This window comes from Columba livia, chromosome 3, assembly GCF_036013475.1.
Source record: "Columba livia isolate bColLiv1 breed racing homer chromosome 3, bColLiv1.pat.W.v2, whole genome shotgun sequence".
Classification (NCBI taxonomy): Eukaryota; Metazoa; Chordata; class Aves; order Columbiformes; family Columbidae; genus Columba; species Columba livia.
In genome coordinates, this window is record NC_088604.1 from 28,252,178 (window position 1) to 28,272,156 (window position 19,979).

The window sequence follows — 19,979 nt, forward strand, 5'->3', positions numbered from 1 at the left end:
ATTACTGGATTGAAGAATTGCTGCTTCTTGTTAGGAGGTTCATTTCATTTCCCATTGCTCCCAACTTCATACTTGCAAGCACTGAGAATTTCACGTGGAGTATAGTGAAGTAGACTTCAGTTTCTCTCCATCACTTCTGTATTAGATTTTTTTTAATCCTTTCATAATCTTGTTGCATGTTTAACTAAATCAATATGGCCCGAATGAACCGCCCAGCTCCTGTGGAAATCACCTACAAGAACATGAGATTCCTAATCACACACAACCCAACCAATGCAACCTTAAATAAATTTATAGAGGTAAGGCTGGGACAGAATTTTTACTGATGTTATTTTTTAATGCCTGAACAGCATGCTATATTAGCAGTTTCGTTCTTTACTAGTTGATAACAGCTGTGGAAGCCATATCAAGAGGTACTGAGACTCTTCATAAATTGACTTTTTTCAAATACTGAAGACATGCTTCGAAGACCTGCAGATAAATCTATTCAGATATACTTTGGCCTTCACGAAAACATACTTTTGAAAGTGAAGGACTGAAATAATTATAGTGTCTAGTACATTGTACATGAAGTACATTGTTTAGGTCTGAGAACAGGAATTATCTGGCAGAGTTATGTGTAGAACAGTACAAAGATATCTCCCTTCAGTAATAGCAGATCATGATTCTAGTGTTGTTTCAGAGAATCCTCTGAGTGTCAGTGTCTATGTGAGTGAAATCTGTGACTGTAGGCTCTGCATCCAGAGCTGCTGAAGCCATTTTAAGTGTTTTGGTACATACTGAAATTGTTTACTGATTAAAGCCAGGTTCCTTGGCATATATTGCTAGTATCAAAACTTATCATCTAAACCTTGCATCTAGCATGTTGGAGCTATAAAGTGCCCAGTTAAAAATGTCGGCATGTATGCTAACAATAGGTTCCTCCAAAACTGCCTCCTGTTAAGGTCTTGAGTTTGTAATGTCCTTCATTAGCAAGATTCTAGGGGTATTATGCCTCAGTTGTGCATTCAGTGTGGATAATGTACAAGAAACATAGTGGGATAACATTTGTTTGTCTTTATACTCTCACAACTAGATAAAATATTCTTAGGCTATGCTTCAGTCACTACTGTGACGGTGACAGTGTGAATGATGAGTTGTTGCAGGGATAATGAAGAGTAATTGCCCCCTTCTTATTTCTTAATGGAGGGTAATAGCAAAATTGAAAGTTAAAGTTTGTTATTCTCTAGTTATGGTAACTCGGGAACTGGAATAATTTGTCTTGTGCTCGTATACTCTTAACAGTAAGAGGTCTTATAATTCTGTTGCTTTAAGCAGACAGAGAGAAGGGGAAGATCTAAACTTCCCTCAGAATGCTTTTGGTGAAGCATGTAGCTTTGCAAACCAGGAGACTTCCTGTTTCATTAAAGGAAGGATGTTTTAGAGGGGGCTTATTTATTTCATTAATATTTAGGTGGATCTAATTTTAAAAGAAAAAGAAGCCTGATCCAGTGTAACAAAACTTAATCTTCAGACATGTTTGCAGAAGAGCTTAAAGGTATCTGGCATTAGCACACAGGTTTTCAGTTATTTCATCTTGCTGTGTTTTTCACAAGGTGGCAAGCATTTGTGTGAGTTTACTTACTAAAAATTTTTGAATGAGTTAATAAGCTAACCTATTGAGGACATTAAATCTAAGTGAAGTCAGTTTATTCTTAAAACAGGTGGTTTTTTCACCCCCTAGGAACTTAAGAAATATGGCGTTACCACAGTGGTGAGAGTGTGTGAAGCTACTTATGACACTGCTCCGGTGGAAAAAGAAGGCATTCAGGTTTTGGTAAGTAGTGCAGAAGCAGAGTTCTAAACTGATGTACCACCTCTGCCCCCCCACTAAAAAAAAAAAAAGTTTTTATACCACCTTATTAGGTCCAGAAGTGTATTCCAGTAGCTGATGGAAGCAAGAGCTGTACAGACATCCTCTCTTGGTCAGGAAAAAAATCTTGTTTGGAGCAAAATAATTCCCTTAATGGAAACAGATTGAAAGGAATATGTTCCTAATTTTATTATGGTATACTATTAGAAAACTGTAAGCTTGAGTGGTTCCCTTAGCTGTCAGCTCTTGGCCATTGTGTCACCTCCATTTTTGTGTATGCATGTAGCATACAATCATGAAGAGTTCTATCTTTATGTATTTATTCATGTATGTCACACTATATTCTAGGATTGGCCCTTTGATGACGGTGCTCCACCATCCAACCAGATTGTTGATGATTGGCTAAACCTCCTTAAAGTTAAATTTCGTGAAGAACCTGGTTGTTGTATTGCTGTACACTGTGTTGCTGGTCTTGGAAGGTAGGTAGAGTTTTAATGATCTGTTGAATTGCCATCCCTGGTCAGACTTGTTAAAATCTAGTACAAAAGTTTATTTGAGTCAAATGTAAAATAGCCACTTATCTGGTATTGGAATGACCTCATGCTTAAAAGTAGTTCAGATGGTAGGAAACTGTTGTCTGTAAATATTAGACTTTAAAAGCCTTTTAGTCAACAAATGATGCTATTATCACAGATCTCAGACAAAAACTACTGAATGAAGTAAACAAGTACATTCTTATGCCAAGCATATTGATTTTTTTTTTTTGTCCTGCTATGTCATCTTTTCTTCTAATGGGTTTTGTTTTTAGTGACACACCTGTAAGCTTTCTCTTCATCGACATTGCAGCAATATTTCCAGTCTCTTTGTACAAAGCGTATTGTACCTATTAGCCTCAAATAAGTAGGTCATTCTGTCCTATCAAGACGAACTTTGATCCACCACCTATTTAGTGTTCTGTGAAGTCCCAAAGCTCTGTTTCTGTCTCATTTCCAACAGTGAGTGTCAGAATTTTTATAGAAAATGCTAAATGTTCTTAGCCCTGTTCCCTCTGTCTGCTGCCACTGTCTTAAATGCAGTTCCAGCAGTTGTGAGAACATAATGTTTTTGCTGCTGTTGTTCTAGACTACCTGGTAACTAGATCTGTTCAAAAAGCAGTTACCATATTCTAGGTATAGGTTTCAGCATGTCCAATATAAAATGGAGCTTTCTGGTCTTGCTGTCTGTAAGCTTGGCTTATCCACTGTTTGCATTATGGCTTCACACTGTAATGCTGAATGCTACCAAAACAAGTCGTCTTCAGCTGCTTACAATGATATCTGTTGTTTTTCCTCAAAGTTGGGCAGTTAACTAGTTGAAAAGAAGATCCTAGCTTTTTACCGCGTAAGGGTGTTTGGGTTTTTTTTTTTAAATCCTTGAAAAGGATTGGGGGTGTGCAGCAGTCTGTGGCTTGCGTCTGTTCGTAAAACTTGTGACACCAGTTCTAGGACTTGTCAGTTCTTATTGAGCTGACCACTCTTCCGATTAATGCTTTGGAGTTCTGACTGCTTCTAAAGATGCTTCCTTGTGGGAATGGAAACCCATATGCAACTCTTCCCCATAATCAATTGGCTTTGAAACAAATGGGTAAAGATAATTTACATTTTATACCTGCTGTTCTCTCCTGTACCTAAAGTCAGATGAAAAAAGTTAATGTTGACCAGAGTTAATTTAAAGCCCTTGCTTACGAAGAACAGTGTTGCAGATGGGTAGCTTGAAAACAGATGGTATAATGGCTCAGTTTTTTGCTTCCCCAGGCCAGAAACACCAGATACACAGAAGGACAGAAAAGAGAACTGGTTAAAGTAAACAATACTTTTTTTTTTTTTTTTAAACCAGAGCTCCAGTCTTAGTTGCACTTGCACTGATAGAATGTGGAATGAAGTATGAGGATGCAGTGCAGTTCATAAGACAGTAAGTATGAAGCTAACATCTAGCTGTTTCAAAGACTTAACACATTGATATATCCTTTGGCACTAAAGGCAATTCTAAATGATGTTCTTGTCTTTTGCTGTTTTTTGGTTTTTTTTTTTTTTTTGTAACGTATTTAGTACCTCTGAACTTTGTAACATGTATTGTGTATAGTCAGTGTTGTAGGACTTGGCCTTTGGGATGGGTGTTTTCTGTTCATGTGGAAAGCAGAATCAGTAAGGTACTTGAGCAAATGTAAAACACAAAAAAATACCCTAACTTTCTGTTAGATCTACGGAGTTGTCTTTATTATTTGTACATGTGAGAGGCAGAATATATTTGCAATTTAGGTTCTGTCAACTACCTAGAGCTAACAATTGTTCACATTTGTGGATCCTTTCTTCTGTATTAGATCAAAGTCTGCTAAACAGTTCTCCTAGTCTTTTCTGGTAGTCTACCAAAGAAAAATATTTCCTTGGATTTTTTAGTAAATGTAAGTTGGAGGAGAACAATTTTAGTCTCAAGGCCTCAATTTTGCAGGTTTTGACTATACTAAAAAGAAGCTGCAGCTCATATAAACAATACCAAAATACTACTTGCATAACTGCCGAACGTTTAAAGAATTAAATTCAGCTTGTACATCTTAACGTGCTAGTATATATGAAGTGAGGAATAGGAAGCCTGGCACATATTCCAAACACTCAGCAAAAATGTACCCTTCCTTCACACACTTCTAGTTTTGAGAAAACCAAGAAAACTCAGTTTCTGTTCAGCTTCTTATTATGGGAAGTTAGAATGTTTATGTACTTTCTTAATATTGTAGTATTCTTCAAAATTATATCAAGAGTCTGAACAACTTCAGCTGTCTTAAGAAGACCGTCTTGCATGTGCTCCATAGCTTCCTTTTGAAGATCTGAACTAACATCTTTGACTTGTGTATTTCAGAGGCTAAAACACAGTCTAAAATGCTATGTACTCCTTCGAGCATGCAGTCCAATGAAGTATTTGTGAAAGGAAGCTACCACCCTCTTTCCTGGCACTTTCGATTATCCCTTACTTTGGTTACAGTCTTGACTTAATGGTGTTTTATTTAAGTGACCTAAAAATATTTTGCTCTGGTTGGTGATACTGTTTCACTAGACAGTAGATTAATGTTCTGTTTAAAATATTTTTTCCTCCATCTAGGAAGCGGCGTGGAGCTTTTAACAGCAAGCAACTTCTGTACTTGGAGAAATACCGCCCCAAGATGCGTCTGCGCTTTAAAGACTCCAATGGTCACCGTAATAATTGTTGCATTCAGTAAAGCTCAATAGCCTATAGTACTTCTTTGGGAATAAAGGATGGAAACTAGAATTAAGCAGACTGCATGCCAGAGACATCAGTCTGATATTTTTTTTTTAGTAGTAAATGGAGCTTCCTTAGGAGTATTTAATAGGCTAAAGGCTTAGTAGAAATGCAACTTCTGTGTTTAGATAAATATCCGTTTGGAGACTCAGTAAATGTTTTTGCTGTACCCTGTTTCTGAGCTGTCTCCTTGTTTGTTGATTACCAGTTTGGATATCCTTTAATCATGCCATTGAGTCTTACCCACCTAGTTTCAACTGCTAAAAATTGGGGTACTGAAATAGATCAATCTGTAGAGAGATTAGGTGCCAAAATACCCAGCATATCAGCTACTTGTTTTTCCTTATAAATGAGCATATTTCTGATGACGTGAGAACTACCAGCTTATCTGGACCTTGTTATCTTTTTTCTACAGTCATTTCAATATTGAAGAATATGGCCTCTAAGGTAGCCTTGCCTGCTCACTGTATGTTTTGTCTCCCACAATCGCACTAGAATTATCAGGATTTGCACAGTCTGTCTTTTTAATACTATGAATTACAGCAACTTTTTACCCCAGCGTCTGTACCTTTCTGTTATCTGAACCTCTGCATTTTACAAATCATTATTCTCTGGTTACTCATGTAGAAATCTTTTAAATTGTACAGAAGCACACAAATCTTTAATGTCTCCAGACAAAAAGCCTTACAGTAAAATTAATGTTGACACTTCATGTGCAACTTAACAGAGGGCCTGAAAAGGTTGGGAGGGGCTATTTAATATTTCTAGTAAAATGTTGCCTTTGTCTTGTGCAGGAAGTATAGAATATGCCCTTTACTTTAGTAAATATTTTTTTAAAATGTAGAAATGCTTTGTTATTGTAGCTAAAAATTCTTAATCAGAAAATTTCTGAAAAATCTTGTAGTTTCTTTTACTGTACCTATTGAGAGTTGTTTACCAACTATTGCTTTGTTGAAAGTGTGATATTTTTTTTTCTTTTGTTTTTCCTCCTTGAGTTTCTGCTATGACTTGGGCAGACCTCTGTAATATTTTGTATGCCTTTCAAGCTGCGTAACTTAATATTTGAATACTTGATAATTTGTTTTACTATGTAATTGACAAAATGGTGATGTGTATTAATGTTAGTTCAACCATATATTTATACTGTCTTGGGAATGTGTGGTTATAGTTCTGTGGGAGAAATAATTTTGCCAGTGTTCACCAGCTTGTAAAATCTAGTGCAAGAGCTTAAACATCTAAATAAATACTGAAATGCACTTACGAAGTTTGCTGAGATGCTCATGACTTTCACTTGGTTTTGTGTACTTTGTCAGCAGTCTTGAGGTGCCTAAATCCAGAATCTATCCAGGCATCTGTTTGTTTTTTTTTTTTTTTTAATCTAGGCTTGAATGTCCCCTTTGCTGTAATGTTTGCTGTTTGTTTTACTCATAAATAAATGTGGACAAAAATTAATAATAGAAAGTACAGTATTTCTTTATGTAGCTTACTTGTGATGTCCCTTTCCCAGCACTAAAATAGGCCACTTGCTTAGTGTTTTTGAAACTGTCTTTACATATTTGTATGCTATTCTGCATTTACTGCAGAGCTTGGGGGACACTTGTATCAGTAGCATTAGATTTTAATTACAAAACAGTATGATACAGTGCTTCATTGTCAAAACCGAAGTTAAGTCCAAGCAGAAAATATCCCAAAATCATGTGAGCTAAGACCTGTGTTTGGGTTTCCAGAGTGGTGACCAAATTTCCTGATTAGGACTGGAAGATGCTTTTAGTAGCCAGCTGAGGTGCTGTTCTTACTGGTGATCATAAGCTTAGGCCTATGTCTGCTTAAAATTAAGCTATGCTTATACCTATCTTGGTTTTCTAGCTGGTGAGGTGGAATGCTGTGTACACCAGAAACTCCAATGAGACTTCTGATGAATTGTTCTTGTAAAGGCCTAGTGTCATTATAAACTTTGAAATTCTGTGTGATTTAAAACTGCCTGACACTGAACATAATTTAGCTTTGTAAAGTAGTAAAATAAACTCTTAACTAGCTGGGCTTTCCTTTGTAAGTTAAACTTAGTTTAAAGGGTATTTTGATCAAAGGAATACAGCTTCATTTGAGTGAGGAAACAAGGCCTATTCTTTTGGAAAGACATCCGAAGTCATAGATGTTTCTATTCTCAAGATGGGTTAGACTTCAGGAACAATCGTAAAGACAAAACCTACAAAAATTCTGTAACTCAGCAGTTCGGCAGGCTGACATAAATACCGGTGTAACACAGATTAGTATCCAAACTGAGTTAAAAATACTAATTGGTCACTCATGGAATGAGGAGGAATCTGTATAACAACTACCAAAATAAAATTATTAGTGCAAGTGTGCTATATACATCAGATTTTTGCTCTGTCTCCACAGGATTCACATGGGTAAGGAGGGCTGTGTTTAGGTTAAGAGTTCTAACATATTAGTGATGGGAGCTTGGTCCTTTGAACTCTTTAAACTTGAGACTGGGCTTCACTTTAGTCCAGAACACTGGGATTTCTAAAGAGGAAAAACTTGCACAATAAGTGTGTCTGTTTAAAGCAAAGATCAAGTCAGTCTTAGAACTGTTTCCACATTTAGACATTAATCTCTAAGGAACAGAAGATTGCTCTTGTGTAGCAACTCTGGTAGGTTTCAGGGACTAAGATGTTGATTGTAATTGATAAGATAGCAGATGGAAGTATAGAAAGCAAGTTATATAAAGTTCTATATAACTTTTATGATTTTACAAATAAATGGAAATAAAAGTTTAAATGGAATTACTATATCTTCGACTTAAGGCCAAAGCCTGGCATGGAAGACAGGCTTTAATGTTACCCTAATGGCTTAGGTAAATATGGCTTGTGGTAGTATTTGTAAGATTCCTTAGCATGTAGCAGAAGTTAAATATTCATGGGAAATAGGAGGAGAGGGAGAGTATGATCTTGCAATTATCGCAGTAGAAAACTTGATGGGTTCTCTATACTGTTCTGTCATGTAGTCCTTAAATATTGCTGAGAAAAATAGTCAAGATCTTCTTTTACTTGATATCCAAAATCAGGTATAAAGTTAAATATGATTCTCTTCAATCTGATTCTCAGAAGTGCTGAGCATTCACTTCCAAGTGAAGTCTGTAAATACTGTATTTACATGAAATTATGTAGTACTACATATTTCTGAACAATCCTGAAGCATTTCAGACTGAATACTCAAAGCCAGTTAATATTTCTGATTGTTAATATCCCTGGTCTTCAGTTCTTCATGCATAAAAATGTGTTCACATACGGAGGGCAGCTGTGGAGATAAGCAGTAATTTCTGAAGCAATCAGACCCATATGTATTATTGCAGAAGAAACAGTAGGAAAACATGTAACTCTGTAGAGTACAAATTCTAGGTTAGACTTAAGATCTCAGTCCATAAGAAAAGTAGTAAAGCGTTGGTCATTCGTGTGACCATTGTTCATCCTTACAAGTGAGACAAGGGAAAAATAGTTTAATTAGGTATTTGTCCTTGAGAGTGCCAGACTAAGGCTTCCTAGATGGCCCGACCTGTATCATTTAAGCTTCTGAGTGCTTGATTGTGCAGTATTAATAACAATGTTTTTCAATTTTTTTTTAATATATGCAACAATTTAAATAGTTACTGAGAGGTGGTATTCAAAACAATACTGCAGATTTGTTGGGAATTTGCTATATTTTGCAAGCATTTTCTGTAAGTATGCAGGTGATTTACAAGCTGGAGATGATCATAATCTATTTGGAACAATGTTATCTTTTTGTATGTATTGTGTGATCCCTGCTGAGCTGGTCTTCACTGTAATAGAAAGAATAGCTATAATTCGCAAGTCGAATGCAAATCTTAAAATCAGGCTGAAATTTAGTGGGTGTTTCTAATAGCTGGGAGGGACTCATCTAAACAAATAGGCTTTTACAACATGTGGGTAGAGGCTTCCCTGATAGTAGAACAGATTTTGCACCTCTCAGGCAAGTGATATGCTGAGAGAGAGGTCTAAAATAGGTTAGATGAAAAGCTCTCTAAAGGTGAGAGCATAGTCTGTAAAGGCCGCACAGGACAGCAAATTCAGTTTGCAATGTTGGCATTATTTTCCTCTTGATCACCTGCATTAATACTGTTAATTTTGATACATATTGTTCTAATGGGTTCTGTCCTCAATGCATTGATAATTAATTATCTCTATAACAACACAAGTTAACTTATCGGTGGAAAACATCTTTGTGAAGTAATAGTGGTTAAATAGTGGTCTGACAAGAAAAGATAAGGCCAGTGCCAGAAGATCAAGTTGCCTCCTTCAATTTCTGATTCAAATGAGAACCTTTTTGAAGTGTAGCTGAAGAAAAACAGATACCACAGTGTTTAGATACATGGGAATGTTCAATATAGAAATACTAAAATAGTAGAAGACATTCAGTCTCAACACTACATTTAACCTGTGCCAGTGTAATAAAACCTAAGTAAGTATATGGAAAGAGTATTTTCTGGTGGGCTGGAGTCTTAATTACACTTGATTGGTGTAGTAGCAGCAGTAGCAGATCCTTATCCTTCATATAAATTTGTACATGTGAGTTTCACAGATGTTTGTTCTGAAGAAGACTGAAACTTAAATTACAACAAGGCAGAGGCTTAAATTACAAGGAGAAATAATTTAAGACATGGTTATGATACTGATCTGAACAGGACAATGCAACTTCAGTGCTGTCACACACTTCATCAGCTGATACTAGTGGGAGGTTACACACTCCTTAGTTTGCTTTCTTCAATTCTCAAGTAAATCTGTGTGTCACAAGGTAGGCCATGCAAAACCTAGACTTGCCTTTAACATTTCAATTCAACTCTACAAAATGAAATTTCAATTCATCCTAACAAAAGCACATAAAGACAATGGTGGCATAGCATATCTGAGAAACCATCATGAAGGGGTTCTCCTACACTGCAAGTACAATAATTCCTTTAGGTTTCATATAGAAGGTTTTCCACAGTAACACACACCCCCCTATCCCAGGGACAAGCTATCCTGCTCTCCACCATCTCGTATGGCAGGATGCTTGCTACTCCTTTCCTTCAAACAGGGAGTTCCATGTAGGATTCTATGGAAGATGTGCACCTGGCAGGAACTACGTAGCCTTGATGCACTATCTCAGGTCTCCCCACATGGACTGTCTCTGCACCATGTCATTATCCAGTCGGGATTAATTTGGCTAATAGGGAGGCTTTTTTCCTAGACAGACACTTGGTGGCCATTTCCGATTTTAATCTAACCAGTCAGACAATTTTATAATATCCAGTCACTGTGTCATGTTCAGGAGGCTGTTCTTCTGATGGAGAGCATGCAAACTTCCCTACATTTGTGTTTAATTGCAAACCTGACTTATTTTTACTACTCCCATTCTCAAGCTTCATTTGCATGTCTGATCTCAGCTCTTTGCTGTGTAAGGTTTGTTTTGTACCTTGAGGGTCCTGACCTCCCAAGTTCTTGACTTCCTTATTTTGTTCCTATTTTCCCTGCTCAAAAATTCTTGGTCATTCCTATTTCATTTGTCTACTTGTCCTCAAAACTCTCTTCTGGGCTTCCTTAATTGGTATCTAGTTTTCTTCACTGGAAACAATTAAGAAGTACTATCTAATGGCACTTCATGTTTACATTCCTGTCTCAATTGTCTTCCAGCACCACCAAGTATTTATGCTACTTTGAAACTTGGATCTCAGTAAGTTCTATTAAATAGCAAGCCCTTTCCCTTTGGAAGGAGAAAATTTGGAGGTTCTGAGTCAAGTCCAGGAAGGGAATTAGAGAGAATCGCAATGCATTTTTGAGTTGAAGCAGTAGGATGTTTTGGAAAGAAATCCCCTAATTTAGAGATACAGAGTAATTTAGATCTGTCAAAACATTAGGAAGTGATCTAGTCCAGCCCCATGCCAAAAGCAGGGCTAACTTCACAATTAGATCATGTTATTCAGGAGCCTGTCCAGTCAAGTTTTTAATATCTCCAAGGATGGAGATAACTTGGTCCTTTCCAGACCTCTGTTCTAGGGCATGACTGCCCTCCCAGTGAATACTCTTCCCTCGGTAGCTAGTTTTCCTGGATGCAGTTGGCCTCTTTCTCCCATTTTTTCACTGTGACTTCCTAAAGAGACTATCTCTTCCTCTCTACATCCTCCTGCTAGGTAGCTGAGACAGCAGTAAAGTTCTGTTCTCAGCCTCCTCTTAAGAAACAGATATCTCAGCATGCCATATGCTCCAAGCATCTAATCATCTTGATGACCCTCCACCAGGGTTCCCTCCAATTTGTCAATATTTCTCTTGTACCAGGCAGCTTAAAATCTGACACGGTACTCCAGTTGTGGTCTGTAATCGCTTCCCTTGACCTGCTGCCTGGTCTCTTTCTGATGCAATCTTTCCATTCAATTTGTCCACCAGGTCCTTTCTGCAAGGCTGCTTTCTTGCCAGTTGACCCCCAGCCTGTACCACCCATGCATGGGCTATTACATCCCTTATGCAGAACTAACAACTTAAGTGGCATTTGTTGCTCTCCATCCACTGAAGCTATCATCATAGGCTATCAGATTTGTCAGAGTAGCTTGACCTCAGTAAATCCAACGTGACCTGTACACAATTGTTTCTTTTTCATGTGCTTAGAAATTGCTTCCAAGAGGATTTGCTCCATAACCTTCCTGGGAAAGGAAGTGAGGCCAATGGGTCTGTATTTCCCTGGAACCTCTTTCTTGCCTTGAAGGTGTGCATGAAGTTTTCCATACTCCAGTCATCAGAAACCTCGCCAGTCACCAAGACCTTTCAAAGATGAGAGCAGTCTTGTGACAGCTTCAGCCAGCTCCAACAGTACCCTGGCATGCATTCCATTTGGTCTAGTTGGTCTAATTGCTCCTAAACTCCATCCATCTCTGCTGTGGTGCTGATCTCTTCTTCAAGGTATCCAGTGATAGGACATGTAGGAATAGTTCAAAGCTGTGCTGGGGAAGGTTTAGACTGCACATTAGGAAGCATTTCTTTACCAAGTGGGTGGTCAAACACCAGAATAGGCTTCCTAGAGAGGTGGTCAATGCCCCAAGACTGTTTAAGAGGCATTTGGACAATGCACTTAATAACATACTTTAATCTTTGGTCAGCCCTGAATTGGTCAAGCTGTTGGACTAGATGATTAGTGGAGGTCCCTTCCAACTGAAATTATTAGATTCCATTCAATTCCGTTCTATTCTAATTGGGGTATGGTGCCAAAGTCAGCAGCAGGCACCCAGGGACACAGTTTTTTATATCTATTGTAGCTAAGGCTGGGATTGAACGAAGCAGCTGCAGCTGTCTCCCTGCACCCCTAGCCTTTCTCCCTGAGGAGTGCTGCACCCATATGAGCACTCCACATCATATAAAGCTTATCATGCACAGCTATGTAGGTTCCCACTCACACAGACTGCAAATATAGTACTGTATAGCTGGAGATTAGCAACTTCAGTATTTATACCTAAGAATGGGAAAAAAAAGAGTAGGGCAGCTTTGGGCCTGGGATGATAATTACAAATTCTGAAAGGAAAAAATTACATGGAATAAAATGAAGGATGGATTTTCCAGAGGTCATTATGCCACACTATAAATTATTAGTTAAACTGGAGAAGGAGATTTAGTAGAACAATTTTAAGGCAGAAAAAGCAGGAGACAACAACAGATAATAATGGAAGGCTGGAGAGAGTTTGAGTGGAATTTCCAAACAATTGATTTGGGAACTGCACTTTTATGTATGTATATATATATTATTATATTAAATATATAATAAATAATATATTACCATACATAAAGCCACATAATATATAATAATATATTACTTCTATATGGATAAAATTATTTAATTGCATTTTCATAAAACACAGAATATGATCAAGAACTGTGACGACTGGGGAAGATCAGCACGGTATGCATAGTCCTTGTTACTTTTGTCCAAGATAGAGGAATTTAAGCTAAAGCAAATAAGATTTCTTCTCCAACAGCCTGGAGGACTGTTAGCAATATCAAATTCAAGCTTTGAACCTTTGAAGGTCTTTCATTCGATTTTGCTTTCCCGAGTGATGCATCATATATCCTTCCTTCACAAACTAATTTATTTTATTGCATTTTTTCTTTGTCTTTATTTACATTATTCTTTATTTAGAATCCTGGGATTAAGAAACAATTTGCTTATTTCTGTACAGTGGTCACCCTAAGGTCTCTTGGTTCTGTGCTCTGAAATTCAACAGAACAGCCCCACAATCCAGCAATTCCAGAAAAAAAGGCACATTGCCAGTCTCTATTTCTAGCGCCATGGCTGTGCCCCTGCTACTTGATGCAATATCACACTTGTTGGCAGGAAAAACACTTAAGACAACTGGCTATAGAACTGGAACAGAGATCTAGAGAGTGTAAGAGATGAACAGAGAACATGTGTGCAAAGGAAATATAACATTCAACCTTAGTGGAAAAGCAGGAAGAAAATCTCACAAGTCAAAAACCAGACTTACAGAAAGCTTATATAGATTTTTAATAGAAGATATATCATGTACTCACTACAATGTAGATGAATAAAGCTATTTGTATATATGTAGAGAGTTATTTACATGAATAAACTTTTCTTAAAATAATAATTGATCTCTCCTTACAAATATACAGAATAAAACACTGATAAATTATCAAACGAGCATTTATTCAAAACAAAATTATTATTTTTTACTAACAGTTACTACCAAATGCTTGTCTCCACAGAACATTAAAATTAAGGTGAACAGGTAATGGAGTGAAATCTCAGCTGTTTAGAGGATTAGTAACTCCAGCAGCAGCTCCACAGGCAACTGCCCAAACCTGTGTGAGAGATAAGTCTCAAAAGCCTGGTTTATGCAAGATATAATTGTTTGTTTTCTTCTACTGGTCCAAAATTCCCTTCAAGGATTTTTCTTTTCCAGGTTCATAGAACTGTCTGTAAATAACTGCAACTGTATCTTGTCTTCTGGGATGAAACATATTTTTTCAGTCTTGAATCTATGCATTCCACTGGGTAATTCTTAAAAAACATAGCTTGTAGCTTCTGTATATTTCATCTCTCTACTAAAATCTACCCTTAGTCATAGAACCTTGCCTTTGTTCACCAAAGCTCTATTGTTAATTTTAAAAGCCACAGTTCCTTTCACCTGTGGAACCTAATGGTTTTCTGCTGCCTTCTAGAGTCTGACATACAGCTGTTGTTTGATCCAATGACTGGCAGCTGCCAATGACTCTTTATGGGGATCTTAAACTCCGTGGAAAGTGAGTAAAGCGGAACACGTTACAGTTACTGTATTAATTAAGCAAGGAAAGGTGAGTAATGAAAGGAAAAATAGTGTCAAAATCAGGCATTCATAATTAAAAGACTAAAAAGAATCAGGAGATTTTTGGCTATTATTGTCCTGCATTTGAAAAAGAAACAGTAAAAGAACTCTTCCTACCACAAGAAATAGAAAATATGTGAAGAACCAGCAGTTCGAATTTTTAGTAAGGACACTGGTTTATGCTAATTTATACTCAATAGGCTTCAAACAAGCCAACTATGGAGCTTCCTGAACCATCGATATCAGCAAATCCTGGATATTGTGAACAGGCTGTCTGCTGCTTCTCCTGGGAAAAATCATGGCAAATGTAGTTTGAAAAACAGTTATCTAATTATTAAGAGGTGTAAATGTAATATTTATGACTTTTCAAAAAACAGATACTTAGCAGAAAAAATAAGCTTGTTCAGTATTGTAAATTTAGCAGATAAATACAACCGTTTCTGTAGTAGATAATTTAATTCGAAGGTCTAATTGGGCTTTGCATGACATTCTAAGAAGTTACATATTTAAAAATAAGTGTAACACTTGGGTATTAAAATAATTTCAATCAAACATCTTGAGAAAATTCAAATACACATACCCAGCCAAAAAAAAATGTCCCTGTGAGAGTATGCTTGAATAGTTATTGGGCTACTGCTATAACATATCTCATCTTTTGACAGTGGCAAATACTACCCCGGGGCATTGGAGAAAACTTGTTAGTCTTCTACCCTACCCCATAACTGATTTATCTAGTTAGGCATATGAAACAAACTAGCTCCTTTCTACATCTTGACAACTGGAGAACTAGTAATTAACACTCATCAGCAAGCCATGTTTAAGACCAGTAAGATATCTGTGTATAGCATATTTTGAAAAACACCACTTAGAAAAAGACACGGAAGGGCAGGGGACGGTTGTCAGGAAAATCATTTGGGAAACTCTGGGAAACACTTGTGGCTGAAAAGAGACTTTGAATTATAAGCAAAGAAACTGCCTTCTGCTGCTGCTGCCTTCTCTCATGTTCAAGGCACTATCAGACCATTTCCTGAAAATAAATAGGTTGCTTTCCAATGGAAACAACTTGCAAGATCTGGACTGTTACCAAGTAGCTCATGCGTAAAGGCATACGATAAACACACTGCTAGGAACGGTAGCAGATGGTGGAGTTGTAATTGTGTATAGCTGACCTGTCATTGTGTATAAAGATCCCTGTAATACCTATTAAGTTGTCCTTTGTGGTGTTTTTGTTTGTTTGGTTGTTTTATTCAATGTAAAATAAATCCACAACATAGGTGCTATAGGTAGGCAAGTTCGCTATACACGTGGCCAGCAATTGTGACTATGAAGTGACTGGTGCAGCATGGGTCATAGCAAAAGAAAAGTACACACACTCCATTATAGGTCACAGGAGTTACATGACTTTCGAAAGTGTAAAGAAAGAACTGAATAGGGCAATGAATAATGATCAGATTACTAGCAGTGCTTTGTTTGGTGCTTGTGTCAAAAGTAATGAGAGCAGAAGGGTTGAATGCCAGCAAATTTGTGCGATGCAAATGTCTTTAACTGAATCTCACTCCAGGCAGTAACTTAGTTTCTTAGCATAATGTTGAGAATATATTAGAGGTTTAGTGCCTTGTTGAAAAATCGTGCCTAAAAAGCCTTTGAAGAAATGAGTGCAATCAGCCCAGTAGCTTAGTTCTGTGCCATCATAAGGCGGCAATATTTTTTTAGAATTCTTCAGAATTCTTCTTTTTAGAAAGAAGAATTTCTGAAACTAGGAAAGCACAGGAAGAAAACTGGAAAAAAACATGTGGTGATTCGCATAAAGATAATTCAAGTACAAAGTTCAGGTGGGGTAAAAACTGTACTGTGCTACAAAGGTGTTACTGTCTTGTTGCAACTACCCTATGTAGCGTTTGAAAATGTCACTGTGCTACTATGCCTTCAAATTAAAGCCTTCTTTCCTACTGTGATGGCAGCAAGAAAAATATTTAAGGTATTTCTGCCTTTATGGCACCACAGGAGGCCCTGAAGAACATGCATCTCAAAGACTCCAAACAGAACCAGAGAAGGAAAAAAAAGGAAAACCAAACCATTTTAACTTCACCTTCTTGTTATTCTTTTTGTCCTGACACAATAAAATGTTTGCATTCCATTAAAGAACATGAGGAATATGTAAAGGTAGTGTTAATATAGAATCATTCAGATGATCTGATTGTTAGGATTTGATTGTTCAAAATCTGTTTCTCTTTTGGGGTTGTATTCAATTTGAAACTTGACATATGTGATAAAACCTCAGAACTACACCTAATACTAGCCATCAAGCTGAAAAAATAATAATATTTGTTGCATTTCACTAATGCTATAATGCAAACTAGAAAGAGAGCTCTTTTCTTAGAAGACATGACGTAGAGACTAAGTTACTTCAGGTTCTGATGGTTTGATAAACTCACACCATAAAGACCCTTTAGTGGGAATTTGCGCCAAAACGTGCCACAGGTACCTACAGCACACATGGAGTTGTCACCAGAAAAAGGGAAAGCCAAGGAGAAGTGACACACGAGCTGGCAGGCAGCACAGGACACGTCTCCCCACGACCGTTCCTGTTCGACCTGCAGTAACCGACGAACCTGGCACATGGGGAGTTGAAGGAATCTGCCCAAGGCCGCAGGCGCACAGGCAGGATCGACAACACGGTTGCATAAGACGGGCTGCACAGAAGAGGGTGGCAGCTGCTATTTGCTGACAAACAAACAAACAAACAGAAAGAGTTACACAGGCACCCGCCGGAGGCGTGCGGGGTCGGCCATCCCCAGCTGCAGCAGCTGCCTGTGCCCCGCCGTTACGGGAAGGCCTGCAGGCCCACCAGGCCGCCCTCCACCCACCCGCAAGCCAGGCGGGCCGGGCGCACGGCCTGGCCCGCGCCGCTGCAGCCGGGGGGCCACCACCAGGCGCCTCTCGCCATTTCGGCTTCCAGCACCAGCGAGGGTGCCGAAGACTTTCCACAGGTGAGCCGAAGAGGCCGGCTCCGCTGACAGGGCCTTTGCCGCAAGCACAGTTATGTCACGACGCGGCAGATATCGCCAGGAAGAGGCCACAGGCGGCAAGAAACACCCAGCACGACCCTCCACACCCCGACACAGCCAGACCGACCCCGGCGTCCCCCGCCCTGACTGCCGGTCCCGGCCACCCCGGCCCAGCGCCTGCGCAGCGGCGCACGCGGCCCCCTAACCCCCCCGTACCAGCGCTGTCACGTGAGCGCCGGGCCCGGCGCCGCTCGCCTGACGCCGCGGGGGCGCGCCTGGAGGGCAGCGGGCACGCGGCCGGCACCGCGAGCCGAGCCGGGCCGGGCCGGGCCGCGCGGAACCAGTTGGGCCGGGGGAGGGGGAGCCCACGCGCACCCCAGTTCCCGCGGGCCACGCGCGCCGCCCTCTCTCTCTCTTCGGCGCGGCCGCCGCGTCCATCCTCCGCGGCTCCGGGGCAGCGCTGGGCGGCGGAGCAGGGTGAGTTACGGCCGCCGGCCCTTGGCAGGGAAATGAGGAAGGGCGGGGTGGGAGGAGACGGAGAGGGTCGTTGCGTGGCCTCGCTCCGCTTCCCCTGGGGCGCGGTGGGCAGCGGGGCCGGGCTGGGCCTGCCGTGGCGACGGGGCCGCGGCCTGGCTGGGCCTGGCGGCAGGACTCGGCGCAGCGGCTCGGCCCGGGTGGGACGCGGCCTGCTTCCGTCGCGCGCCGCCGGCACGGGCTGGGCGCGGAGGCGCCGCCGCCGCCGACCGTTTAGTAGAGGCGGCCCGCGGGCTGTTGGAGGGCGCTCCCCGGCCGAGCCCCGGCTGTCCCGCTCCGCCCGGGCCCGGCCCCGCGGCGCTGACCTTGCGCAGGCTGCGCCCCGCGGAGCCTGGCCCGGCACGGTCCCGGGCTCCTCGGCCTGCCATCTGACATGGCGCTCTGGCCCCGGCCTCGATGCCTGCGGCGGCCCCTACTGTCCCCTCCCGCCCCGGCGTCCGTGCGGGACCCTGCCGCAGGCTCCCTGCCCGGAGCCGCGCAGCTGCTGCCTTTATTGCACCGCTTTCTCTGCTCCGCGTTTGCCAGGTCTCGCCCTTTCTTGGCGGTGCTTGTCGCTCTCCTCATTTCTTGAGCCGCTGATGCCTTTTTGCCCCATAAAAACCCGAGGAACAAACACTAATTTAGACTCTGCTGTTTTTCCTGCTATTGGTCCGACCTACTCCGGGCTCCTCCTCCCGTCTCTCAAGCTCAGCATCATCAATTCCTGGGTTTAACTCTTGTGTATAGTGCCCACTGTAGGAAGTGCAGGAGAAAATGTGGTCATTGGTGGTACCCAGGCCTAGTGGTATTTCCAGGTCCTGTTGGATGAGATGCTCTTTCTGAGGCAATGTGTCCATGCTTCTTGCTTGCTGCTGGAATGCAAGTAATTAATATCTATGAGGCTTTAGAAGAGTCATCCCTCCTGTGATTGCAAGTGTGCTTTCTAGATGATCTGCACAATGGAGACTTGTAGGCATGAGCCATTGGAAGAAGAGCACTTTGTGCAGTGTAGATTGAGTTAGTAGAAGTAGCCTGCAGAATGAAACATAAAAGCAAGGAAGGGAAGACAGGAACATGGAATGACAACAGCTCTACCATACAAATTGTAGTTGTGGTGTTGCCTTTTATATGGCTGTTAATCCATTATGTAATTTGTATACCTTTGCTTTTATAAAAATGGATGTTAACCTTGCTAAACCATGGAAATATTGTAGGATTAAATGTAAGGAGGGTAAACATATGGGATCTTTTTACCACCACTAATTCATGGCTTGTTTTGCTTAATAAATGACTCTGTTAAAGTTCAGGACACGCTGTAAGGGGGATCTTGAAAACTTGCTTTTTACATTTCTTGAAATAATTTAACTTTGATCTCTACACTTCATCTGTAGCCCACAGTGAAACTGCTACTCAGCTTTCTTTTTGCTTTACTAAGTAGTTCTAGTTTTATATTCTGTAGTCAGCTTTAAAGATCATACGTATAAATATGGAGTTCTGGACACGTAGATTTTTTTTCAGCTGTCATTGCCTGTTATTCAGTTTTTATGTGCATTTTACATTTGCAAACCCAAGTGAATTTCAAGCAGCTGAAACAGCACCTAACTACAAACCATGCTGGCTAGATCTTATTCAGTATAGTTAACTGAAGTAATTTAGCACAGTGGTAACGTGTTTCTAAGAAAACAAAAGCTCTAAAAAGTCTGTAATTATTATCTCCTCTTTTTACAAGGCTTAGCTCTTCCTTATAGAGTAAATATTACTCAGGTTATGCAAAGAGTTAAGCCCACATGTGTTGTAAGAATTTTTTTATCTGTTATTTCAGTGAAGTTTTTATAATAAAAAAAACCCATAACTGTCTGGTTTACTTACTATGGGGAGATAAATTATTTGTAGGAAAAAATAAACCTCCATTGTTTTATTATATTGTTCTGGCATATTATATCAGAATTTT

General features: G+C 40.0%; 2 protein-coding genes across 7 annotated transcripts in view; both read left to right on the forward strand.

The window, feature by feature from the left end:
• Positions 1–59: 59 nt before the first annotated feature.
• On the forward strand, positions 60–6,403 carry PTP4A1 (protein tyrosine phosphatase 4A1). The gene is made up of 5 exons (XM_005506756.3): positions 60–299; positions 1,724–1,816; positions 2,201–2,331; positions 3,728–3,802; positions 4,985–6,403. The coding sequence occupies exons 1-5, from the start codon at positions 195–197 to the stop codon at positions 5,100–5,102; spliced, it is 522 nt and encodes a 173-aa protein (XP_005506813.1). The 5' UTR covers positions 60–194; the 3' UTR covers positions 5,103–6,403.
• Positions 6,404–17,783: 11,380 nt separating this feature from the next.
• The window catches only part of PHF3 (PHD finger protein 3), a 51,917-nt gene continuing 49,721 nt past the window's right edge, over positions 17,784–19,979 (forward strand). For 2 of the 6 annotated variants that reach the window (XM_065056206.1, XM_065056207.1), the window contains exon 1: positions 17,854–17,992. The gene's annotated coding sequence lies outside the window, so the exon portion shown is untranslated. Of the gene's footprint in view, positions 17,993–19,979 lie in introns of all 6 variants that reach the window. The other 4 variants (XM_065056202.1, XM_065056203.1, XM_065056201.1 and 1 more) reach the window with 4 other exon arrangements.